This window comes from Sebastes fasciatus, chromosome 5 (assembly GCF_043250625.1).
Source record: "Sebastes fasciatus isolate fSebFas1 chromosome 5, fSebFas1.pri, whole genome shotgun sequence".
Taxonomy (NCBI): Eukaryota; Metazoa; Chordata; class Actinopteri; order Perciformes; family Sebastidae; genus Sebastes; species Sebastes fasciatus.
The window spans coordinates 18,411,510-18,438,539 of record NC_133799.1 but is presented as its reverse complement, the minus strand read 5'-3'; the positions used below and the strand labels follow the sequence as shown (position 1 = coordinate 18,438,539).

General features: G+C 42.0%; 1 protein-coding gene across 6 annotated transcripts in view; it reads left to right on the top strand.

The window, feature by feature from the left end:
* The window catches only part of tle2a (TLE family member 2, transcriptional corepressor a), a 61,309-nt gene extending 40,056 nt beyond the window's left edge, over window positions 1-21,253 (top strand). For 4 of the 6 annotated variants that reach the window (XM_074635467.1, XM_074635463.1, XM_074635464.1 and 1 more), the window contains 17 exons: window positions 3,835-3,879; window positions 7,175-7,237; window positions 7,617-7,721; window positions 8,254-8,467; window positions 8,866-8,882; window positions 10,815-10,910; window positions 11,578-11,622; window positions 13,917-14,078; window positions 14,525-14,651; window positions 15,559-15,755; window positions 16,282-16,361; window positions 17,718-17,967; window positions 18,287-18,534; window positions 19,178-19,325; window positions 19,444-19,594; window positions 19,831-19,907; window positions 20,115-21,253. In XM_074635467.1, the coding sequence (XP_074491568.1) occupies window positions 3,835-3,879; window positions 7,175-7,237; window positions 7,617-7,721; window positions 8,254-8,467; window positions 8,866-8,882; window positions 10,815-10,910; window positions 11,578-11,622; window positions 13,917-14,078; window positions 14,525-14,651; window positions 15,559-15,755; window positions 16,282-16,361; window positions 17,718-17,967; window positions 18,287-18,534; window positions 19,178-19,325; window positions 19,444-19,594; window positions 19,831-19,907; window positions 20,115-20,222 (2,133 nt within the window). In that variant the 3' untranslated portion in view covers window positions 20,223-21,253. The remainder of the gene's footprint in view (window positions 1-3,834; window positions 3,880-7,174; window positions 7,238-7,616; window positions 7,722-8,253; window positions 8,468-8,865; window positions 8,883-10,814; window positions 10,911-11,577; window positions 11,623-13,916; window positions 14,079-14,524; window positions 14,652-15,558; window positions 15,756-16,281; window positions 16,362-17,717; window positions 17,968-18,286; window positions 18,535-19,177; window positions 19,326-19,443; window positions 19,595-19,830; window positions 19,908-20,114) is intronic. The other 2 variants (XM_074635465.1, XM_074635466.1) reach the window with 2 other exon arrangements.
* Window positions 21,254-27,030: the final 5,777 nt, after the last annotated feature.

The following is a 27,030-nucleotide window of genomic DNA, read 5'->3' as shown; positions in this document are numbered from 1 at the left end:
CACCAAAGCCACCAGACTCCACTGGAAAAAAAACTGTAGTTTTACCTAGCAGAACATGGGGGGTTGCTGGTCTACCACTGCCTTGATCGAGTAGTTTGTTTGTGCTACTGTGTGACTTTGGTGCATCCAAACTAACCAAAGTCACACAATAGCACAAACGAACTAACTGATCAAGGCAGCGGTAGACCGGCAACCCCCTCCCCCCCGCCCGGTGTTCTGTGAGGTAAAAGTACTGATTTTGTTTTCAATGGAGTCTGGTTGCTTTGGCGAGAGCATAGATAACGGCTTCAGTTCCCCGTTGGAAAAATAGACTGTATAGCTGTCTCACGGCAAGATAAACCATCGAAAATATTCTCAATATAGCGTACACCTAAACTGATGTTGATTTTTTTAGGTGAGCCATTCTTTGCAGCAGCAAAAATTTATTTTAGCCACCTATAAAATAAGTTTTTGCTGCTGTCCCCGTCCACAGCAGTACATTGCTTTGCTCTAGTGTTGGTACTCCTGTCTGCTTCTCCAAACTGGGGGAGTGCCGACCGTCATCTACTGTAGGTAATACACTGACTATGTATAAATACCTCATACAACCCCACTTCAAAACACCCGAACTATCACTTTAAAGGAGTATGGTATCATCAATGTAAAGGCAACCTGTGGAGTTTTTGACCTCTAGTAGAAGTCCCAAAGTGTACTTGCTTCAGATCCTTTTAGTGAATATGCTGGTTTGTTGAAGTTAATACCTTTATGCTTTAGACTGTTGGTTTGTATAAAACAAGAAATTGTTTGCGTTTGCATCTCATCATGGAAGTTATACAAGTAAAAATGTGACCATGGTTTGAATCGTAGAAACAAACGAAGTTGGTACAGACAAAACTTAGCCTAACGTGATTCAATCAAATATGTATAGATGTCTGGATAAGCAATATCTGGCCACTGTGTTGGACGAGGGGAAGACTGAAGGGACATGTCGGCGATCAACCTTTATTTATTAAGGTTTCGTGAATTCTCAGGTTCCGGCAAGATTGCAAAATAATAATTAAGACATGTGTATAAAACAAACATTTGTATAAGAGATGAATGCTTACGAACTTAAAGTGCAATCCAAACATGCGTCAAATTGCATTGAAGTCTGTGGGATTTTCTTTCCCCCAAAATGGGGCACGGCCTTGACATTTTGCGAAGTACCCGTATGTGCCGGTCCGATGTATATCGGGATAGAAGATTTTGTCCATATTGCCCAGCCCCAGTACCACGTGAGCAGTCCTTACCAGCCCTTTGCTGCATGTCATCCCCTCTCTCCCCCTTTCATATCTATCACTGTCTCTATCCATTAAAGGCAAAAAAATATATTATAATAATAATAATAATAATAATAAAAAAATCAAATAAAATTGTGTTTTCGATTAATTGTGCAGCCGTACAGGGAAGTTGCTTCCTCTGCAGTCGTGCCATTCAGAGGCAACGCTGTGTGAATAATTGTGGCCATATGATTGTAAAGGATACTTGATCAGCAGATTGTTTTTCTGGATGAAGGAAAGGCTAAAACTCTTTGTCTTTCTTTGTTTTTTAAGTCTGCAAACCTCAAGCCTTGATTTTTACCTGTGATCAGAACCACACACAACCACAGCTGACTGAGTGTCGGCTGCCCAGAACCCGCTGTGCCAAAAAAGAGCTATGTGGCAATCTTGGCACATAGCGGAGACTTCTGGGGTGGTGGGGGGGGATTGAAGTTTTAGTGATGGGGAAGGGGGGGTAGCTGGCATCAAGCACAGGCCAGGTCTCCTTTCCTGGCTGATGATTTGGGTTTGGATGAGTTTGGATGTTGCTAAGCAACAGGCGAAACTTGGCACACCAACTGCCAAGCAGAGCCGCCAGCTGCCAGGAAAGGCGTCTTTTATGTTGGCACACAGAGAACGAGGAGTGCACACACACTCACAGAGAAACGTGCACACAAAGCACGTAGATACACACGCCTACACAGTTGCAGGCTTGTGCTACAGACACACACACACACACACATGCGCGTGCTAACTGCCAGGAAAGATGTCTGGAGAGAGAGGACCCCTGCCATCTCCTCTCCCATCCTGCCAGCCTGTTCTGGCTGCCTAGCTGCCAATCCTCTCTCCACAACCAGCCACGCTGAAAAGCAAATGTCAGCCTGTCACTTTTCGAGGCATCTGACTTTAAAATGCTCCCCCTTTTTCGTCCATCTCCCAAGGTAGAGAGTGAGAGAGACCGAGTGGAAGAGAGAGAGAGAGGGAGAGCCTCACCTGTCTCTCTCTGTGGCATTCATCTCCTCCTGCGTTGCTCGCAGCTCCTTGTACTTTCGCGTAAAAGCCAGGGTCAAATAGCTCACATTAGACATGATTATTGCAATAGTCTGTCACCTTCTTCTGCCCGGCGACAATTTCCCCGCCTCGCTTCGGGTTTCTGGCTTCCGAAACGCACCTCAGGGTCATTTAAGTGCCATTGACTTTCAGCAGAGTCAAGGTGAAATTAGTGGCGATGTGCTTTTAGGGACATATGTGCACTTCAGAGTGCATGTGCGAGGGCTGGCACCGTCTGGAGCGAGGAGCAAGAAAAGATTTTAAGAGTGGCTCTGGGCTCACACTGTTGAATTTATTTGTGTAAAAACAACGACTGAATTGCCAATTTATGTAAATATAACATCACGCGTTAGTTAAGGTATAAATTAGATGTTTTGAGGCGGGTAACTCGTCACTAGTTCTTGTCTCGAAGAAAGAATATTTGTGGGGTTTTTTTTGTTTGGTTTTTATGTTTTATGATATGATACTCTCTGACTTCCCTACCCTATCGGTTCTCTGAGGACGTTAATGTTTTAAAAACAGGTCACAAATGTATGGTTTGATTTCTTAAGAAGGTTCAGTGATTTCCAAAAACAGCTGGGCATGACAGTTTTTTAGAAAACTTAAATCAAACGGGAGTAAATAGTGTATTTGTTGGGGAATATTTTCAGCTGCAGATTAATACATCTTTGGCGTGCCAGTGAGTATTTTCGCCAACATGTCTGTGTGTGTGGGATTGACTGTAGGATTAATTCATTATTGTTTTGAGGCTTTTCGTGGGATTTGTTTCCAATAAGAAAAATACAGAAAATCACCAGACTTTTTCTGTGTTCTATGATGTTATTATCATTTGTATCACTTGTGCATTTCATCTTTGTGCAGATAAAATCAAACTAAATAGCCCAACTGCATCTGTATTTATCTGCCGGGATGCAAATAATTCTAACAGTTATAGCAGATGAAAAATAATGTGCCGTAAATTCAAGATGTCAGTTTTGTGAGTCGTCGGGTGGTGTAGTGATTTAACTTTAAGATTTCTTTTTTTTTTTGTAACTCTGTTTTTATTGATTTTTAGAGATACAAAATGAACAGAAACTACATAAACTAAATTGACACCACATGAATAGGAAGACCTTTCAAGCATGAAAATGATAATAGTAATAATAAAAATAAAAATAATAAGAAAATTGAAAAATAATAATAATATTACCTTTTTAAGATTTCTATTTGACTTAGAAGACGCAGATGTTGTCATAACTTATGTTTTATGTACAGTATGCATTGAGTTTGGATTAATAATGCATTGCCTTGCTTTTATCCCCATAAAGTCTATATTCCTCATTCAGTCTGTCAAAATGATATCCATATTCCTATATCTGCATGGGAAATACTCATTATATTATAATAATAATAAAAAAAAAAACTCCTCCTTTATGTACTCCACACATGAAAGCTTTTGCATGTCAGTCAACTCATATTCTTTATGTTCAATCATGCATATTAACTGATGTTCTTCTCTGTGTTTCAGTATTACGAGATGTCCTACGGCCTTAACATTGAAATGCACAAACAGGTGAGTGAGCTCCAAGTCACTCTCTCTATATGTCTCTCGCTCCGTTCCTCTCATCCCTCCTAAAGCTTTGCATTATTCTCTTGGATGATTATCACTACCTCCACCTCCGCCTCCTTTATCAATCAGCTCTACTCAAAGTAACTAATATTCAGGAAAGTCTGTGTGTCTCTCTCTTTCTGTTTTTGGAGGGCCAGCCCTACAAACGCAAAAGTCTTTCACTGACTGACTGAGTGATGAAGTTACACGATTGGTTGGCCGAGTGTTGGAGTTTCCTCATTGGCCGTTACTCTTTCAAAATGAAAAGGTGGAAACAGTCCTTTATGCAAACGCGCCCATCCAGCGCAACGTGTCCAGCTCCCAAAACTTGGACCGAGCTTTCAAACTAGGCGATCTAGTTCTAAAATGAAGCGAGGTTCAACAGTGGCATAGTCTATTTCTCACCTCAAATGTTTTCAGAAGTACATTTTGGTGGATTGTTTTGACGGAATAACAGAAAGTTTACGAGCAGGCCGCCATGTTGTTTCCTGTTTGCAACGGCAAGCAGAAAAACCAGGGGACCAATCAGGTGCATTCCACGATCGGTTGCGTCACCGCTGGAACTGTGAGAGACGAATCTCCAGTGTTTTTTTGTTTTTTTTACAACAGCCGCTGCTGCCATTTTGGACTGAAAACGTGTATTATATTTATAATATTTTATTGTTCAACAAAGGCCATTGTTTTCAAATATGACAATAGAATATAAATAATTTAGTTTTACTTTTGTACGGCACTTTTTAGGCGGACGTTTTACCGGCATACAATAGTCGCTTTCAGTCCAAAATGGTAGAAGCGTAGCTTCCTGCTGGGCGTTGATGTTGCAATGGAGCGAACAACTGACTTTCACTTCTTGGCAATATACGTTCTTTGCGTATCCTTGCCAGACCTGGTGGACATATACCGCTGCATTTAGCATTATAGACCACTGACTGTTTGTGTAACAATTTAGCCCCAATTTCACAGATTGACCTCACACGGTCCAGCCATATGCGTGGTTTTGAGTCTTTGAGTATTTGTTTTACCTCTGTGTCTCTTTACCACTGTAATGTCAATCCTCTCTCTGATGGACCTATATAGCGCCGTTATGCTTTGGAGGCGTTAATAGGATCCACAAACAGTTAATTTCTCCACCACAGACAGACAGACAGACTGACAGACTCACCAGTCATAAATCCCAGTCTGCTTCTGTGCCCCCTCCATCCATCCATCCATCCATCCATCCATCCATCCATCCATCCCTCCATCCCTCCATCCCTCCCCTGCTTCTCCATCCTCTATCCCTCTTTTCTCCTTTCCCTTCAATTGCTGTCTTACTTTGTCTTTTTTAATGCTCCTCTCTCTTAATCTCCATTTCTTCACCATCCCTGTCTCTGTCTCCCTTCCTTCCCATTGATTTCTCTTTCTCTCTCTTTTTTTTTTTTCTTTGCACACTCCCTCCCTCCACCTCTGTCTCCTCACAGACATACAGTCCATGCTGAATTTCACTTTAAATCAGGTCACTGCCTTCCTACCGTCTACTCTTTCTCTCTCTCACTCTCGTTCATTTCACCATCTCAATCGCTTCGCTTTTGTCATGCCGCCACTCCATCCCCTCACCCCACCCCCCAATCTCGATTTTTTTTTTTTCCTCCCCCGCCTTCCTTCTGTTTCTTCTTTCTCTGTCTATTCCTCCTCTCCCTCCTACATCCTTCGTTCATTGGCTGTCATTTCCTCAACCCAATCTGCCCTTTTCCTCCTCCTCTCCCTCCTCTCCTTCCTCCGCCTCCTCTTTTCATTTCCACTCTCCCATTTTGTCCTCCCCTCTTTATCCTCTTTCTCTCGATTGCTCATGTTCTCTCTCTCTCTCTCGCTCCCTCCCTCCCTCTCTCTCTCCTGAAGATGTCATTTAGTAGTTGGAGTTCTCTAACAAGAAATCATTGTGTCTCCCTTGGGGTGGGGGGTGATGGATTCAGAGGATGGAGGGAATGGGGGAGGGGCGGAAGAGGAGGAGGAGGAGGAGGTGGGGGGGGAGCATGCTGCCTGGCTGAAAAATGGAGAGTGGAGGGGAGAGCAAGAGGAATGAGAGAGAGAGAGAGGGAGAAAAAGGAGGGGGTGGAAGTTCAGTCCGGCATCAATAAATCACTTAAGAGAGAGAATGGGATGGGGAGAGTGTGTGTGTATTTGTACACACATCACACACATACACACGCATTCTCACACACGCTAGCGCACACACACACACACACACACACACACACACACACACACACACACACACACACACACAGAGCAGAGTCTAGCCGTCAACAAGAAAAACAGCCTGCGGCCATAATGATGTTGTCATGATCTCTGCATGCATATCATTACTGGCCCTAACGGCCTTGTTGGGCCTGCCGCTCAACACGTTTGTGTGTGTGTGTGTTGGACATCACATGACGGCGCTCGCAACACTGATTACTGCACTAATACTGGGAAAGGAAGGGAGAAATGGAACGAGGGATGGGCGGAAAGAGCGATAAATGGAGTGTGATGGAAAGAAAGATGGAAAGGAGAGTAGAGAGGGATAGAAAAAGAGATGAGGAGGGAGGGAGGGAGGGAGGAGGAAGAGTTTGCTGTTGGCTGTGTAGTCGAGCAGATCGAGACAGACACACACCCACAGCAAGAATCACTGACCCCCAGCAGGAAACACACACACACACACTCAAGCATGCAAAATGCAAACACACACACAGACAAACAGACATGCAAGGGCACATGAGAAACACATGCACACACAACACACACACACACACACTGAGAAAAGATGGTGAATCTTGCATCTTTTCCCCTTCACACACACACACGCAAACACACACACCCACACACACACACACTGAGAAAAGATGGTGAATCTTGCATCTTTTCCCCTTCACACACACACACGCAAACACACACACCCACCCACACACACACACACACACACACACACACACATGCTCACTGTGTGGGCTGGCTGAGGCCGCAGCAGATGCTGTCCATGAATATTTTAGCCAAACTCCCTGGCAGAGTTTCCATTTGCATGGACCAAATGTAAGCAGCTGAAATATTTACCACACTGGCCCTGGGAGAAGCAGGCCACAGCCGCTCCGCTTGTGTGTGTGTGTGTTGTGTGTGTAACCTTTGCGTGTGTGTTTTCTTTTTGTTCGAGCTCAATCTTGGCTTTGCGAATGTTTGTGTGTGTGTGTGTGCGCGTGTTTATTCATCAAAGCAACAGTATCTTTTTTTTTTTTTTTCTTTTCAGACGGAGATTGCCAAGCGGTTGAACGTGATCTGTGCTCAGCTCATCCCATTCCTGTCACAGGAGGTGGGACACACACACACACACACACACACACACACACACACTCACACACTGTACTACAGCCGTCTCTCTGCTGTCTGAAAGCAGCCCACACAGAAGGCGTGCACATGCATACACACAATAAGTAATAACTCTCACACACACACATACACACACACACACACACACACACACACAAACAGATGGACAGAACTTCAATTGCTCAAATGATTCCCAGAGCGAAAAAAAAAAAATTCAAATATGCTGTTTGTGAGTGTGAATACTTTTTCACACTAATTAAGAAAAGTTACACCTCATTAATATTGATTCAGTTTACAGAGAGTTGAATTTTAAGTAATTGTGAATCGACCTGCCCTCACTGACCTCTCGGTTTGTTCCACAGCACCAACAACAGGTGGTCCAGGCCATGGAGCGCGCCAAACAGGTGACCATGGGGGAGCTAAATGCTTCGATAGGGGTACGTGGGCTCCCCCCTCTGCCTCATAGCGTGTGTACTTCACCCTCCCATTTATTTATTTTTCCTCCTTTTTTTTCTTTTACTGAGGCAAACATCCATTTGCCCACTCTAAAATATACAGATTTATTTCATAAAGATGGATGACTATTTTGAAATATAAAAAATTTGAGATTATTATTTTTTTGTATTTTTTGTATTTTTTTTTATTCAAGTGGGCTTACCAGCTACCTGAACATCATCAACAATTAAATGACGGGTCCTCTCAACTGTCCCGTGTGATTTTCCAAATATTTTAAATGCAAATATGATTAATAGAGAATTAAAACTTTAAATAATATTTAATTTTTAATTTTTTTGTCTTATTATTTCCCATCACGCTGATTTGGCCGCAGAGCTTCCCCTCCTAAAGACCCACCATTTATCCCCTCGTACACATCGCAGCACTTAGTTCCCTCTCTTTCCTTCCTCCTCGTGATCACTTCCTGTTGAGCCACTTCTTTCATTGCTTGAAAGTCACCCAATATCTCTTTTCTTCTGTCTCCTACCGTCTTCCTCTCTACAGCAACAGCTTCAGGCCCAGCACCTCTCCCAGCATGCCCAGGGTTTGCCAATGGGCCCACACCCGTCAGGACTAACTCACCCCGGCCTGGCGCTTGGCGGAGGGTCCAGCCTGCTGGCCCTGTCTGGGGCTCTGGGTGCCCAGCTGGCTGCCAAGGATGAGAGAGCTCACCTAGAGGCAGCCGCAGCCGCCGCTGCTGCCGCAGAGCACCACAGAGGTACAGGAACACTTTAAATTGATGCCTTATTTTTCTTTGTTTGTGTTCCTCAAAGCAGAAAGTGTAAAACTCTAGATGAGTTTAGAGCTGGGACGAGAGTTGGATTGCATTCTTAGAGATGAAAACGTCTCTCCGAGGTGGGGGCAGAGTAAACACTTGGCTCGATGGATCCTGATGATTGGCTTTGCTTTGGATTTTTTGGCAGGGCACAGGAGGAGTGCTGCTGATAATAACACTCCTCAGGGATATTTTCCCACTGAGTCATCAGCTGTAGAGTGATGTAAAGTGATGGCAGATAATGTTGCATTTGTGTGTGTGTGTGTGTGCGTTTGTGTCCTTATCTGCATTTGCTGTCCTGGTACCTGGATGTGTTTGGTGCTTCTGCCTGGAATGAACAGACCGTGAAGCAGGACCAGTGAGTACAAATTACTGCACAATAACTTCTATCAAGTACACTCACTCTTGTCCAACCGCTTGTTAGGCAGTTTTTTTATAATGGGAAAATTCAGTGTTGTTCATGGGTATCTACTCCTCAAAAAGTTTTAGTTTTCTAAGGCTATAAAATAAACTAGAGAAAAATCCAAATAATAAGGTAGAAATATGAATATTAGACATATTTTTGCTAAGCTTTTATATATTAATATCGCATTTGACATGCAGTAAAAAAAAAAGGAAATGTATAAACCGGAATTTTTTTTTTCTGTTTTACGGGTCCGTAATATTTAAATCAATTTTCCTGGAAAGAGCTTTCTAATGTGGTACTAATTATAGGGAAAATATAAATTTCCTTGAAAAAGTACTCCATTTTAACCCCGAGTACATATTTATTCATTCTTTATTTATTTATTTATTTATTCAATTTTTGTTTTAGCATGCTTGCTTGTAGACATTGTTTTTTGCATTTTGCATGTATTTTCACTTTTTTGTGTTAATTTTGCAGTTCACTGATTTTACAAAACAAGGTTTATTGAGCAATAAGTAAAAATGCCTTCCCACTTAACTGCATGTATTTTTTTTTAATATATTTTTTATTAACTTTTAAGAAATGCATCCGAAACTAATAACAAAAATGTACATAATTTAAAACAAAACAAACAAACAGGTTTTGGCAGCTTTGATTATTTTCAACATCTTGTTGGCTTAAAGGTATAATATGTAAGAATTTCCCCAAAAAACAACGTATAGACTGATACAAAAATAATCCCTCTCAATCAGTTCTCTTTTCTTCTTATTTTGCTTTACCCGGGACGCTTCTTGGCGTCTGCAAACAGCCTTTGGGCCCCACGTGGGGGTGTAACCCCCCCAGCCAATAACAGCTCGCAGGGCGTGCAGCACGTTCAGGTGGTCAATTACCGCCGCTTTGTCACGCCCCTCGGCTTCTGATACCGAGGCACAAGTCCTTTAGCTCTGTTAGATACAAAGAGGCCGTATTTCACGGATGAGAACGGGGTTGTGTTATGTGCATGTGTTCCAGGGATCCCCCTGCTCCTCTCTGTGCTGTGAGTGCAGCTGTGATCGGTGTGTAGTTTGACGAGAGCAGCGCTGAGCCACAGCCAGCAGACAGGAAGTCTGCATTTATTCAAAATTCGGCAACTCTGCATCTTTCCGCAGGATTATGCGGAGTTGTGTGTTTATTTGTGCTTTAGAACATAACTGCCGGGAAACAATCAGAAAATAATGTTTCAATTCTCTGATTCGCTGCTTTGTTCTCACTAACGCCGCTCCCTCTCTTCAGTCACCCTATAGCTCGCTCCACCATCGCTGCTCTCTCTCCCTCTTGGCTAGTTGAGCCGAGTTGGAGGGGACAAATTTGAATGCTGTGTGTTTAAAAACAGCAACCAACAACGGTTACATATTATACCTTTTAAATTTAGCTTTCACACACTATGATTACAGTCACTGATGCTGATCCCTGTATGGCAACAATTTAGATTTCAACATTATATCAATACCATTATAAAATTGTGACAATACTGGTTTAAAAATACGGTGCATCAGTGCCAAAACACAGACTGCTCCACAGTGTTTTCTGCTGCCTTATAGAAAACTTGAAGCATTCTCTTTCTTCCTCTCACTCCTACAGTGAGCCGGCCGATCGATGCCGGCTGATATTCTTTCACATTCATCTCGGCAGCTTATGAGCCCGACATGATTTATGCAGTCCCTCTCACCTCATTATCACCCTCTTCCTCCCTCTCTGCCATCACTCCTTTTTTTCACTCCTTCCTTCCTTCTTCTCCTCTTTGTGCCCCCCTCCTCCTCCTCCTCCTCCTCCCCCTCCTCCCCTTTGCTCTTTGCCTCACTGTCTTGCTCTCTCTTTTCTCACCCTCTCTCTCTCCCTCTGCAGAGCTCTCTGTCCAATGGGGATAAGGGTCGCCCAGCAGACTACCTCAGCAACGGCAAGAAGAGGAAAGCTGATGAGAAGGAGTTCATGACCGACTATGTGAGGCACTTTCATAACGCTCTTAAATGTTTAAGTAACTGGAGGAAAGTTTCACCCAACACTGCCGGTCCTCGCCACATAAGACCCGTGGTGTCTGAACTGTGGTGTCTGTTTTTAGACAGTAATTGAAATAGTCACACTCCCTGCTGTGCTGTCATCACTGTATTATTGGTGTTATTGTGGAAAAGCAGATACATTAAACTCTGTAAGGGATTATTTTTATTGTTCAGATAAATGAATCTCGGGCAGTTATTTTATTATCAAGTGCAGCATTATGGCTTTGTTCGAGAAGACCTGAGATATTAAAAAACAGCAGCGCCTCAGAGGATTTCACCTCTCCACATCTAAAAATAATTAATTACATTTACACTGTCCATTGCATTTACTTCCAACCAGCTCAGGCAGTAAAATGTTAAGATAAGATTTTCCTCTATTTGCAGTGTAACAAATGAAAGCTCTTGAGACAAGAATTGTTTTATAAAACATTTTTTTGTCTCAAGAAAAAAAGGTTTTACAAAAAGATTTTGTCTAGAAAAAGACAGAGTTACTCACACACACCTCTGTTTGCGTATGACTTTGTGGGCTGTATATTTCTGCATGTAATCTACATACATCAGACAGCAGAGCAGGAATATCTAATCTCACTTCCTCTCTTCTTCTCTCGCAGGGCAGCGATGCAGATAAGAGTGATGATAATTTGGTGGTGGATGAGGTTAGTAGGCGGCCGCCGGCCTCCATTGGCCTCACTTCGCCGCTTTCATCTGCATACATCATGTAAACACACCCAGCAGGACCGTCTGAATAATAATAATGATGACAATAACCCTCCACCTCTGCCTGTCCTTGTTCCACAACATACACAACACCCATAAAGTACATATGCATGCTCACACTCGACTGCAATTCATGATCTCTGCTGCTTTTATGTACAAGTCTGTAGGTACAGCTGTTTAGGTTTTATTAGTTTTATGATTGAGTGCAGACAAAATGGAGGTTGTAAGGTTGGTTGTTGGAAAATAAAGTTTGTTTCTCGTATAGATAAACAAAAATAAAAACATGGATCAGCGTTTTTTCTTAAAGCTATTATTAGGGCTGTCAAAGTTAACGCAAGTTCGTTTTAACGCCACTAATTTCTTTAATGCATTAACGCAATTTGTAGGTTCTAGCGGGCTGTTTTAAAGCTATTTTCAAAGGGGTCCCTTGACCTCTGACCTCAAGATATGTGAATGAAATTGGGTTCTATGGGTACCCACGAGTCTCCCCTTTACAGACATGCCCACTTTGTGATAATCACACGTAGTTTGGGTCAAGTCATAGTCAAGTCAGCACACTGACACACTGACAGCTGTTGTTGCCTGTTGGGCATGTTATGATTTGAGCATATTTTTTAATGCTAAATGCAGTAGCTGTGAGGGTTTCTGGACAATATTTGTCATTGTTTTGTGTTGTTAATTGATTTCCAATAATAAATATATACAGACATTTGTATAAAGCAGCATATTTGCCCACTCCCATGTTGATAAGAGTATTAAATACTTGACAAATTTCCCTTTTAAGGTACATTTTTAACTGATAAAAAATGTGCAATTGATTCGCGATTAATCCTGGTTAATTATGGACAATCATGCGATTAATCACGATTCAACACTTTAATCAATTGACAGCCCTGTTAGTTTTTTGAATGAGTGCTGACAAAGTGGAGGTTGTAAGATGTTGGAAAATAAATTTTGTTTCTCATTTAGAGATTAACAAAATTAAAAACGTGAATCAATGTTTTTTTCTTAAAGTTATTATATATACAAATATATTCAAACTTCCAAATGAATACCTAAATGTAAATTGTGCATGAGATGACAGTAACTGAGACTATACCAAATTCCCGAAAGCTTTTCCATTGTTGGGTGGGTCTCGTTCGGAAAAAAACTCCTCCGGTGCCAGGAAGTGATTTCTTTTATGTTTAGTGTTGGCACACGCAGTTAAAGGATGGGTTTCAGTTTTTCAAGTTTGTGGTTCAAGTTGCCCATCTGAACACTGAAACAGATTTTGCTCGCTGTAATCTTTCCTCATGTTCATACTGGCCATTAATGTGCTTCCAATGGAAGTGATGGGCGACAAAATCTAGAGTCCTTGTTCTGTGCAAAAGTGAACAGAAAGCCAACATGAGGCCCCGACAGACTGAGTGAGACAAATCAAGGGGGTATCTTCTTAAGTTATTGTTTTTATTATGAAACGATTTCTTTGTGTTTCCCCAGATTTGAATTAAAAAAAAGGAATTTCATACCAAAAAGACGGTAACTCTAGTCCTAAAACCTGGGAATGAGTTAGCGTTTTAGCACTTCTGGTTCCCTCGTCTGGAAGTCAATGTGTTTTTTGAATGTGTTTTTAGTTATATGTCTGAAATAAGGACTGTGGTTAACACCAGCTTAAGTAAGGGATAATGTACAGTGAGCTGGTCATTATTGTGAAATAAACCCTGACAGGGCGATGGGGCAGTCTGATGACCCCTGAAGAGGTTTATGTCACAACAATGACCGGCTCGCTGTACATTTTCCCGCTTATTACACTACTACTTACTTAAAAAATCAATGATTTGAAACAAAAACTGTCCGCCAGAGTCTGACATCAGAACTGCGCCCATAGCAACGGTCTGATATACATAGCAACGGTCTGCTATAAAAAAATAACAGACCGCAGAATGCCATGATTGACCAATCAGAATTGAGTTTTAAACAAAGCAGTGTAATGGGGAGTATGAACAGGAGTGATTACAGCAAATAAAACCAGTTTCAATATTCATATTGGTACCTAAATTATAAAAGAAATCGTGAACCTATCCTATAAAGAGAGAAAAGAGTTAGTACCCATGAGAGAAATAAGAAGAGACACTGATTGATTTCCAGGTGATCTCTGTGGCCTTCAGCACTTAAACAGCAGAATGAATGAATAAATCACCATTACTTCTTGTTTCTGTCCCCTGCAATGAAGTTTTATATGTTTTGAATCCAGGACCCGTCGTCCCCCCGCAGTGTGCAGTCCTACTCGTCCAGGGAGAACGGCCTGGACAAGATGCCCCCTTCCCGTAAGGAGGGCCCCCCGCAGGCCAGCCCCGCCTCCCTGGCGTCCTCCAGCAGCGCCCCTTCGCCGTCTCGTGGCAAAGAGCCCCCACAGGTAGACCTCCACATTTGAATGTCTATTTGGACTGCACAAAGACTTAAAAAGACAAATATTTGAATGGTTTTTGTGGTATTAATGTCACATCAACGCAGATATCCACGTGGAACACACATGGTATATTTCAGTACAGGATGCACTGTATATGCATATAACTATTAAATTAATTGCCAACTATTTTGATAATCGATTTCTGGTTTCTTTACTGCTCTATGACAGTAAACTGAATATCTTTGAGTTGTGGACAAAACAAGACATTTGAGGACGTCGTCTTGGGCTTTGAGAAACACCGATTGGCCTTTTTTCACCATTTTCTGACATTTTATAGACCAAACAACTAATTGGTTAAAATAATCAACATATGAATCGTCAATGAAAATGATCGTTAGTTGCAGCCCTACTTATTTTACTAACATATTTCTTTGTATTCTATGCTCTCCCAGAGGGAGAAGTCTAGTACTCCAGGTATGAAGCCAGGGACCCCCATGTCTCAAGAGTCCAACACCCCGGGACCCAGCGGACCTCCACAGTTCAGACCTGTCCCCGGCAAGCCTGGTGTCGACCCCCTCGGTAAGAACATCCCACGAGCTTGGTTTTACTCCCCAAGGAACATATCTTCTGTACTTAATTGTTAAAGGGGAGCATTGGACTTCAGAAAGCCTGAAGTTAGCGTGATGTGAAAGTGTAAAAGCATCACTTGAGACCAAAAGACAAATGCCTCCATCACTCCTCTCAGGGGACACAAACTTTCACTGCAATTAAAAATATGAATCTGCTGCTGCAGAGATGAGTTTTTTAGCCCGTACTCGCTTTGTTACATGTAGTGATTCTATCAGCATCAGGCCGCAGTCGTTGGTATGGGTGTCCGCCAGCTCCCCACCACCCACCACCATCTGGACTTAATCAGCAGCTGTGGGCAAAAATATTCAGCGCCCCTCACTTTTTAAATGGAAAGATTAGGAGGAGGTGATGGACTGTGACTGTGAGCTGCTTCATAATGAGCCTCCATATATTCCACTGTATCTCTTTCTCTCTTTTTTTCTCCCTCACATCACCTGTTAGCCCACACACACACACACACACACACACACACACACACACACACACACCATTATGCATGCATGCGTACACGCTCGTAGATGCAGGTACATGCACAGACGAGGATGTAGATGACGTTAATGTGAGCACACATACGTATATAGACATACAGTCTCGCTGCAGGAAGGCATGCTGGCCAGCAGGGGGCAGTAGTGGTCTAGAGCTGCAGGTTAGGGATGTTGTGCTGCCTTTTGTATGGCAGGCAGCAGCTTGTTCACAGCCTGTCAGTCACAACTGTCTCACACACTGAGAGGCCCTGCAGTCTACGCTGAAATGAAAGATAAAAGCCTGAATGATTGACATTTCATTGCCTCAATCAATAATTTGTTCACTTACAAAAATCACAATGAACTGACGTCTTCCTCCCTCCTTCCTCCAGCTCTGGGTCTGAGAAACCCCCTGGCGGTGCAGGGAGCGTACCCTCCGGGGGCATTCGGCCTGCCTCCAGGGGTGAACGGGGACCTGGCCGGGGCGGCGGGTTACGGCGCCGGCCTCCACTTAGTCTCCCCCCAGATGAACGGAGCTGCTGCAGCAGCGGCGGCGGCAGCTGCCGCAGGCTACGGACGGTCCCCTGTGGTGAGCTAGACGCTCTGCAGATAATTTGTCTTTCCAGTGTCACTGTCATATCTAATGCCTCAGCATATAAACCCTTCACAGTGGGCAAAAAGAGGGATATATATATATGTGGAAAAGAAGGGAGCGTTTTAGAGGGAGAGCAGCTGCATTGTCATTTATCGTTAAGAATCTATGACCTTGGCTCTTGAAAAGTCTCTTTGCTTTTATATGATCTCATTTTATTCTGATCTTTCATCTGATAGTGTCTCTGTATTACCTGTTTTTATGAGTGAACTCTCCTCTCCTCTCTTCTAGTCTTCTCTCTTATGCTCTAGTCTTCTCTTTTATCCTCTAGTCTCCTCTCTTATCCTTTAGTCTCCTCTCCTCCAGTCTCCTCTTTTCTCTTCTAGTCTCCTCTCCTCTCTTATCCTCTAATCTCCACTCCTCTCCTCTCCTCTAGTCTATTCTCCTCTAGTCTCCTCTCTTCTCTCCTCGTCTCCTCACCTTTTGAGGTGTTTTTTTTCTCACATATCTCTTTCTGTTCCAGGTGGGCTACGAGTCTCCACACCCGCATATGAGGGTCCCCGGGCTGCCTGCCAGCCTGCAGTCAGCCGCCGCCGGAAAACCGTGAGTTTCCTCTCTCTTTGCCTGCTATCGCTCAAATCTTCACCTGTTCACTATTAACTGCAGGTTCTACTCAAATTTAAATTACGAAACCGGAAGAAAAGACGAACAGTGAAAGATGTTGAAGGGAAAAGTCAAGAGAAGCAACGGTTTGGCTCATACATCGAGAACTTTTAAAATAAGTATTCACCCTTAAAGCAAACAGTTGTTATCAATGTGACTTCCATTTCTGGCTCCACTTCACTTTGTTATCTGGAGAATTTTCTGATGAATGGCAGATGTAGACGACGTGACGTCAGTGATATTTGCAGAGCAGCTTCAATAGACTTGAGCACTTAAATACAGTATTTTTCAGCTATGCAGACATCATTAGTAAATGTCAGGGTTTAGTCACTTAGTGTCAGTCTGTTAAAAGTATTTCTCGGAAATGCAGAGGTCACTAATTGAAGTAGATGAGGTAGGTTGAGGGAAAAATGTCTACACTAGGGCTGTCAAAGTTAACACAATAATAATGCCTAAATGCAAATTTGTTTTAATGCCACTAATTTCTTTAACGCATTAATGCAACTTTCATTTTTTTTTAGGTTAAAGCGGTTTTAAAGTTTCAAAGCTAGACTGAGGATCCTGACATCATATTAAACTAGAAAATCTAATGAATCCATTGGTACCAATGTCATAATAGCTTGTCATGAAGGAGGCTAAATAACGCTCCAAACTTAAGCTACATTTTGGCGAGGGAAAACGCTCTGCCATTTTCAAAGAAGTCCCTTGAACTTTCACCTCAAGATATGTGAATGAAAATGGGTTCTGTGGGTACCCACGAGTCTCCCCTTTACAGACATGCCCACTTTATGATAATCACATGCAGTTTGGGGCAAGTCATAGTCAAGTCAGCACAGTTACACACTGACAGCTGTTTTTACATGTTGGGCTTGAGTTTGCCAAGTTATGATTTGAGCATATTGTTTATGCTAAATGCAGTACCTGTGAGGGTTCCTGGACAATATTTATATATTAAGTATTAAATACTTGACAAATCTCCCTTCAAGGTACATTTTGAACAGATAAAAAATGTGATTAATCACGATTAAATATTTGAATCGTTTGACAGCCCTAGTCAACACTAAAAGTTCTGTAACTTTTTAGCAGTCTTATATGGTGCTCATCAAAGTTACACACTTGTGTTATTATTCCTGTTCACTGAATAGTTCTACAAAGTCCTCTTTTAGAAACAAAGGCTGAATAATAAAATGTTTGCACTCTCTCATCTCCCGTTCCGTCTGATTAAATGTTTTTGCTGCAGCCTTTAATCTCCGTTATTCATCCATTTCTGTTCCCGTCTCTCTCTCTTCTCTGCAGCGCCTACTCGTTCCACGTGAGTGCAGACGGCCAGATGCAGCCGGTGCCCTTTCCCCCCGATGCCCTGCTGGGCCCGGGAATCCCTCGCCACGCCCGTCAGATTCACACCTTGAGCCACGGAGAGGTGGTGTGCGCCGTCACCATCAGCACCTCGACGCGCCACGTCTACACCGGAGGCAAGGGTTGCGTCAAGGTGTGGGACATCAGCCAGCCTGGCAGCAAGAGCCCCATGGCCCAGCTGGACTGTCTGGTGAGACATGAGGGAGGAGGGGAGACACTTAGACGGATGTTTGTAGACTCATATTTACAGTTTGTTGCTCATCTTGTGTCTAATAATGTTGCTTTACAACCAAAAGTGATGCTCTTGTTTTCCACACATAAAAACACACTTAAGATGATGGATCACCTTTGTGTTGTTGTCCTAAAGCCAAATCCTCCAGCATCTTTATTTATTGCTGTTGTACTGCTGTAGCACTTTGTACCTTTGTATCCCCTGGTCATCAATTACCGCGTACTACAACATACACTATATCCTTGTATATAAATGTCGTTTTATTGTGTCCAATCAGAACAGGGATAACTACATCCGCTCCTGCAAGCTGCTCTCAGACGGACGGACCTTGATCGTCGGCGGGGAGGCCAGCACGCTGTCAATCTGGGATTTGGCCACGCCCACTCCTCGCATCAAGGCGGAGCTGACGTCGTCCGCTCCCGCCTGCTACGCTCTGGCCATCTCCCCTGACAACAAGGTCTGCTTCTCCTGCTGCAGCGACGGCAACATCGTCGTCTGGGACCTTCACAACCAGACGCTGGTCAGGTGAGAGGGGAGGAAAGACACCGCGTCATTTTAACCAGTTTTAGTAAATGCCATGGAAACGGGAGCAGTCTCTGTTCTGTAACAAGAAGGAGAAGGAGAGAGTAAAGAGAGGAGAGAGTGATGGAAAAGGAAGAGAGGCAATGGAGGGGGAAATGAGAAGACAGAGACGACTGCACAGACAGAGGAAAATAGTGTCATTTCTGAAATTTCACAATCTACACTGTCAATCATAAAGTAGAGCGAGAGAGAGGGAAAGCAAACATTGTAGATGGGAAACCAAAGCAGGGAGGATGAATACAGCACAGAGAAGGAAAAAGCATAATAGTTCCCCTTTAAAAAAGTAAACGGTAAGACATTAAGTCTTTTATCATTCATATACACATACACAAACATTTAGTAAATAGTTTATATTATAACACTATAATTTGGTTGTATGCAGCTAGAAGGACATTTTAAGTGTTTATTGATGCAGTTGTTTTCCTTTATAGAATAAAGAGTAGTATATGAGTAGCAGGGAAAGAAAAAAACAAGCTTCAGCAAATAACAGATTGTAGTATTTAGGAATGAGATCAGAGAGGTCCAGCGGTATATTTGTTATTGTGTGCGTCTATCTCTAACACTCTTGTGTGTTTCCTCCCTGCAGGCAATTCCAGGGCCATACAGACGGAGCGAGCTGCATCGACATCTCCAACGACGGCACCAAACTGTGGACGGGAGGGCTGGACAACACCGTCCGCTGCTGGGACCTCCGAGAGGGACGCCAGCTCCAGCAGCACGACTTCACCTCGCAGGTACACACACTGCTGCAGTCCAGACTGAGAGGGGCATTCATGTGCTGACAGGCTGCTGATGATCGTTTTCCCGCTCTCATCTCCACACTTCTTTCTCTCCTCCCCTCTCCGTCTCCAGATCTTCTCTCTAGGCTACTGTCCGACAGGCGAGTGGCTGGCTGTGGGAATGGAGAGCAGTAACGTGGAAGTCCTGCACGTCTCCAAACCTGACAAGTACCAGCTGCACCTCCATGAGAGCTGCGTTCTTTCTCTCAAGTTTGCCTACTGCGGTACGTACACACACACACACACACACACACACACACACACACACTCACACACACTCACACACACCGACCAGGGAAGCAGAACAAATCTTCTGCTTCTCTCATTATTCAGAAACTGTTTCCTCCGTTTCACCTCTCCCGTTCTTCTTTACAAAAGCAGCGCTTCCTCTCAGGCTTCTCCATATCTCACCTCCCCTGAGACTTTATCTGTTGATGGCTGTGTGTGTTTCGTCCTGTAGGTAAATGGTTCGTGAGCACAGGCAAAGATAACCTCCTGAATGCATGGCGGACACCTTATGGATCCAGCATATTCCAGGTAGGCTATAAAAAAAATGTCCAAGCTGTTTCTAAATGTTCCTGCTTTTTCATCCTCTTAACATATAAATATTGGAGGGGTTATTTTGGGACACAAATGCATCTGTTTGACTTGAATAATGGGAATTTCTGTGTCACTGTTTGTACAAAAACCTGATTCATTGACTGTTTGTAGCTAATACGGCTTCCTCTCTGTGTCTCTGTTCAGTCTAAGGAGTCGTCGTCGGTTCTCAGCTGTGATATCTCCCCTGACGACCAGTTCATCGTCACCGGCTCCGGGGACAAGAAGGCCACAGTCTACGAAGTAATCTACTGAACTCTGATCGGCTGGGGGAAAAAAACTAATAATCAGGGGGCGGGGCCAAGGCTCCCTCCTGCACCAATGACTGTACAGAGCGTCGGTGGCATGGAAAAACAAGAGACACTCAACTCGTACTTTGTTGTTTTGTTTACGTTTGTGAAAGAAATGAGAAAGAGAAGCAAGGGGGCACAAAGTCACATCTCTGGAAAAAAAACAAACTTTGTTTTTAATGCTCTGAGAACGCTGGTTAGTCTATAGCTGCGCAATTGTGGGATTCCTCCAAAGAACTTTTGCTTTTGTTCCTTTTTGTTCCTTTTTTTAACAAAATAAAACCTCTGTAGTGAACAAGAAATTAGCAACAAAAAAAATATTTTTTTAGCCTTTGAATTTTTCGCAAACAGTTGGACCGCATCAAGAGGAAAAAGACAGAGACACAGGACTGAGGTTGTGTGGAAAGGGTTCAGGGAGGGCTGGGAACTGGAATGGAAAAATACAGTCCATATTCTCTGTAAAAAGTCCCAGCCTGGGTCAGCTTGGCCCGGTTTGGCCTGGTCCGGTCCAGCTGTGTGGCTGCACCTCGGGGCAGCAGATGCATGGCAGGATGGTGTGCTGTGAGGTTCCAGCTATTTTTCTTTTCTCCTGGCTAAGTTTCAGCAGCAACATGATTGTATCATCTCCAATACATACATGACAGAACAGGGCTCGGTTTTCTCTAAACTGTCCTGAGAGTTTGTCTTTGTTCCTTTTTTTTTTTTCTTTATAAAAGAATAAGGCCAGACTGTTTGTGGAGATGTTTTTGGAGGAAACCAGCCCGCAACAGAAAACCCAGAGGACAGAAAACTGAAACAGCTCACAACAGGTACTCTCCAAGTTTTGGGGATGTGGCCTCCGCTACGTCATCGTCATCCTTAACACTCAACATTAAATGTGTTTTTTTTATTGTATTTGTTAGGGCACATATAGGCAGACAGGTATTTTCACAACTGCATCATGAACCTTGAACCTTGCTATATATGGACATGTAAATAAAGTTCTCTAAAGGCAAACAAGGATGTCATTTGTGGCTTGGATTTGCTTTAAGAAAACTGATGGGAGTGTGCCGTTTTTGTCTGAGATCTACAGTGGATCTTTTTTTTTTTTTTTGGTCTTTCATGAGCATCTTCTCACAGAAGAAAAACAGATTGAAACAGCTCCTTGAGGATCAATGCAGGTGTGATGGTGCGAAGGGGAAGTATTGAAGAAGTAAATCTGGTGTGTGTTACACACTGCTGGCTGTCAAAATGTGTTTTTGAGCTGCAGAACCAAGTCAGCTTCTTTCCAGGTTTAACTTGGATGATTAAAACCGAAAAACAAATCAAAAGAAGCATTTGTTGAATATTTGTTTAAACCCTAACAGCCAGAAAAGTGTGTGCTCGCAGTGAGGTGCCAGAAAGCATCTTAGAAATATTTAGATAAAAAAAAATGAAGGATGTGAATGAATGGTGAGTACGCACTCTGCCTCCGCTCTCCTGTGATGGAAACACTTCTCTCTCACTGAGAGAGCACAAAGCGTCTCTTCTCGTCAGTGTCGGCATCCACAGACGTACGAGAAAGTGTCTTGGGATTCAAACCCACGGCATGAGCAAGCTCCTCCGTGACTGGAGCTCTCTCTGTAAATAATGCAGCCATATAAGGTTGTGTTTTTATGCTGAGCTAGCTCGCAGTGTGGTGAGACAAAGATGATCTGCAGCACAATAGGCTGAGGAATGGATTATTATAGCAATAATACCCAAGTGGGAGTTCTAAAGTGATTATGCGTGTAGTTGTGACTGTCCTGCCAAGACAAAAAGCTTTAACTGTGAAAGAAATAAACTTGAGAAAAATGAAAGTAAAGCATTTATCTCCTGTCTAGAGTAAATGATTATTGGCACACAGGTGGATAATAAATCATTCAGCTTCATTTCATTTCTTTTGGTGTGAAAATTAAACCATGGTTTTGGCCTTTTTTTTTTTTTAAATGAAGCTGTTAATAGCCATAATTATGTCACGAAGCGCTCTCAAGGCTGCTGTTGCCTTTTGTACAGTTTCTAGCTAGTGTACACAGTGAATAGTACGCCATAAAAATATCATAGTATAGTATGCCATAGAAAATTTCAGAGTATAGTGTGCCATAAAAATATATAGTATAGTATGCCATAAAAAATACCATAGTATAATATGCCATAAAAAATATAGTATAGTACGCCATTAAAAAAATAAAGTATAGTATGCCATAAAAATATAGAATAGTCCAAGTATAGTATGCCAAAAAATGTCGCAATATAGTATATCGCAAAAAATGTTATGACAATTTTTATGGCACACTATAATAAGACAATTGTCATAAGAAGTGTCATAATATAATGTGTCACCAAAAAATGTCAAAGTATACAATGCCATAAAAATTTAATAAAGAGTTAAAAAGTAAAAATCATAGTAGCCTATAGTATGCCCAAAAAAAATTCTGAGATTTTGCAAGTAATAAGATCAAATTAATAATATAATATAAAATTGATTTGCTTTGGTAGAAGGGTAAGAACAGAAGAAAAAAAGAATCGGTAATATTACCTACTTTGTTCGGACTCTGTGAGTTGAAATCGTACATGGAGGTTTAAATTAAACTGCTGTCCTGTCGGGAGGTGCGGGGATTCGGTGAGTGAGGAAAAAGTCTGTTAGCTGTTAATATTAGATTTAAATTGTCGAAAAACAAGGAGCGAAAACTCCCGTTAGCCTACCAGCTAACGTTTACAATGTAAAATACCATAGACTTATGCTAGTAAGGTTAGCATGTGGTGAGCACAGAGACATTTTGTTGCCTGTTAATTGCTTATGTTAATTTCGTAAAGGTCAAATGTTGCCTCTTAAACCATGCTATTTATGTAGATTATTGTAAAGCAAGCTCTGCTGCATGTTTGTTTAATTTATTTGATTTTACCTTTTCACTGGAGTTTTTCTTCTCATATAAAAAAAGGAGCAACAGTGGTTTGCTAAATGTTTACATTGTGAATACTGTCAACTCTGCAGGTTAGTATTATTTGGATTCATTTAGCACTGAATTTAACTTTGAGCTTAAGAAACTATGATTTTGATATGATTTTTGTTGTACAACCGGGCCAATAGACCCCTTTCACAGCAGCCATCTCCACATGTCATTGCAGGATAAACACAGGTGTAATTAATATCATTAATTATGGCCTTGTACTTTTTTCGACATACTATACTATGACTTTTTTTTTTACATTTTTCAAAATACCATACTATGACTTTTTTTAACTTTTTTTTTTTTTTTTATCAAAATGCTCCATCAATGGTAAACAGTGTATTCTCCTGTTGGTATTGACTCTTGTTTTGAGTTGTTTGGTGGAGTGGATGATTGAACTCTCTATCAGTAACAAGGAACAAACAACACATATTGGCTATTTTACACTTTATTCATTTAATACACCGTCAGGAGCCTCAGTAGCGGTGGAAGATCCATACGCAGCCACAACAGCCTGGCACCTCCTCCTCATGCTGGTCACCAACCTGGTCACACGTTGCTGTGGGATGGCGTTCCATTCCTCAACCAGGATTCGTTGCAGGTCAGCCAACGAGGTTGTGTGTTAGTCACTCTAACACGTACAGCACGCCCAACCTGATCCTACAAGTGTTGAATTGGGTTGAGGTGTGGACTCTTGGCAGGCCGTTCCATTCTCTCTACTCCCACATTGTGGAGGTAGTCTGTGATAACCCTGGCTCTGTGGGGGCGAGCGTTGTTTCTTGGAGGATGAAGTTAGGTAACAGATTGTGGAGATATGGGATCGCCACTTGCTGCAGAATCTCATCCCGATATCTCCCTGCATTGAGATGGCCTTCAATGATGACAAGCCTTGTTTTGCCAGTGAGGGAGATGCCGCCCCACACCATGACACTGCCCCCACCAAAAGCTGTTACTCGATCGGTTCAACAATCAGTATAGCGTTCTCCACGTCGTCTCCATACTTTGACCCTGCCATCCAATTTTCGCAGACAGAACCTGGACTCATCACTGAACATGACATACACACTTACCTGTATGATATATAACCCTAACTCTAACCCTGACCTGAATAATATATAACTGTTACCCTAACCCTAACCCTGACCTGTATGATATATAACCCTAACCCTAACTTGTATGATATATAACCCTAACCTGTATGATATATAACCCTAACCCTAACCTGTGAGATTTTATAACCCTGACCTGTATAACCCTATATAACCCTATATGCTGGTAGAGTATCCCTTCAACATCTCCTCAGCAGCCCTAAAGCATTGGCCGATGGACAATTATGGACAACTTAGTTTGCCTTAACCCTAAACCTGACCTGTATGATACGACTTTTTTTTTTACTTTTTTCTACAGACTATACTATGACTTTTTTTTAAAACTATTTTGGACATACTAAACTATGTTTTTTTTTTTTACTTTTTTCAACATACTATACTATGATTTTTTTTAAACTTTTTTTCGACATGCTATACCATGACTTTTTTTCGACATGCTATACCATGACTTTTTTTCGACATGCTATTCTATGATTTTTTTTTTTTTACCTTTTACAACACACTATACTATAACTTTTTTTCGACATACTATACTATGACTTTCTTTTTACTTTTTTCTGCATACTATACTATGACATTTTTTTTTACTTTTTTCGACACTATACTTTGACTTTCTTTCGACATACTATGATTTTTTTTTTAACTTTTTACGACATACTATACTGTGACTTTGTGTGTGACAACGACGAATATTAAGTTATCAGTAACACTAAAGCTGTGAACGCAGCACATACACACGATCTGTCTGCTTGTTAGGCACTAAAACCACAGCACCGCTGCATAAAACACACTAATCTTGTCGGTTCACTTTTAATAATTGACGGGTAGACTAGAAAAAAAATTCAAAATTAGCATCCCTAGTTTTATCCTTTAGCATTTAAAATCTAACGGATAGAAAGATCGTCACAGAAGACACCTGAAAGGATGAACATAAGTTTGGTTTATTTTTCACACGTAGTATTTCTTGTACAGCACATGGGAAACGCGTCAGGAGGGAAGAAGACACAGTGCAGTTTAAAAAAAAAGTTCCTTGGCTTTTTAAAAGAGAAACTAAACATGGGCTTGTAAAACGTAAAATAAAAGTTTTTATACTGTAAGCACAGGCAGGGGGGGAGAGACGTTACTGACAGTTAAAGAAGAGTATCAAATACAATGTCCCAAATATTCACGCTATACCACCAAATGCATAGCCATTATACAGCATCATTCTGAGGAGTATACAAGCTTGTGTATGAGAATATCATTTAGGTCTACCTGTGGCTGACAGGCAGAAAGGGAAAGAGGCAGGCAAAGGCATTAAACTGTACAGATGATCTCTGACTCCTCGCTGGTACAGTAGCCATTGTAGAAGTCCCTCATAATTCTTCTATCCTGCATTAGCACTGCAGCGAGAAACATGGACAAATCTTGCTTAAACAATTGAATTAAATTGCATACTATAATGTAAAATCCATCCCTCTGTAAAACTGTGAGACCATTCACTGTACCTACTGAGTAAAATCAGATTTGTCTAGCCGAAGTGGAGCTTTAGTGCAACAAGCATGCAGTAAAAAGTGGGACCTCTTCGATGGCTAAATCTGTATCGTCATGTTGCAGCCTGCTGTACACTGACCAGACTCAACAGAAACATAGTTTAGTTGCACAATAAGGACTGAAAACAGACTACAGTACATTTAATACCACTTTTTAAAAAAAGAAAGGGGAATAAAACAACAAACAGTAGACAGAACGGAGGGTCTTATGTTTTCTTTACATGGGACTGCTGATGTTGTATGCCCTCTGCCTGTCACCACCACCAAGGATAAAATACAGATTTAAAAAAAAGTTAAAAAGAACAAAAATATTTTCCCGCCTGTGTTCTGCTTGATTTAGTATGTGTGAGTGCGTCCCTCTCTGTTTGCTCCCCCGAACCCGAAACGCAGTCATAGGCAACCCCAATACATAAACATATCATTACAGGCAAGACGAGCAATCACTATTCATGAAAAATACTGAAATAAATGAGTAATAAAAGAAAAGCTTGAAATGTGCCTGTTTAGTCTACACATTGGTGACGCAAGTTCTACAGAAGCAGAGAGCTCTGATATACAGTTTGCCTGCCAGTTTGGAATATGATACAAGGAGGACTGAAGAGCAAAAATCTGGTTTAAAGGAGAAGTTCAAAATTTCGCTTATTCGCTTTCTTGCTGAGAATTAGATGAGATGTCTGTACTGTAAATGTAAGGCTACAGCCAGAAGCCAGTTAGCTTAGCATTAAGACTAGAAACTAGGGGAAACAGCCAGCCTGGATCCGTCTGAAGGAAGCAAAATCCAACCTACCAGCACCTCTCAAGATAACTAATTAGCATATTATATCCAGGCGGCAACCTCCAGTTCTGAAAAGTGAAGCCAATGCAGAAGTGCCTTAAACTTGCATTCTTTCTAATAGCCAGCAGGGGGCGACTCCTCTGGTTGCCCTATTCTTCTTCAATACTCGCTAGTTTCAAGTCATCTTTAATATAGCATGATGTTCATGTTAGTAAATAATGGTCCCATTTAGAGTACAATAGACGATAAAGCAGGTGCTTTAGAGCGTAGCTACCACGGCGTTGTCCGGTCTGGGAGTTATTTGTGTTTTTCATGAAAGTAAATTTTAACATTTTGGTCGCCTAAAAATGTCTTAACCAGCATTCGGTTGCACTTAGCTCCTCCCTCTCGTATCACTTCTGGTTGCAAA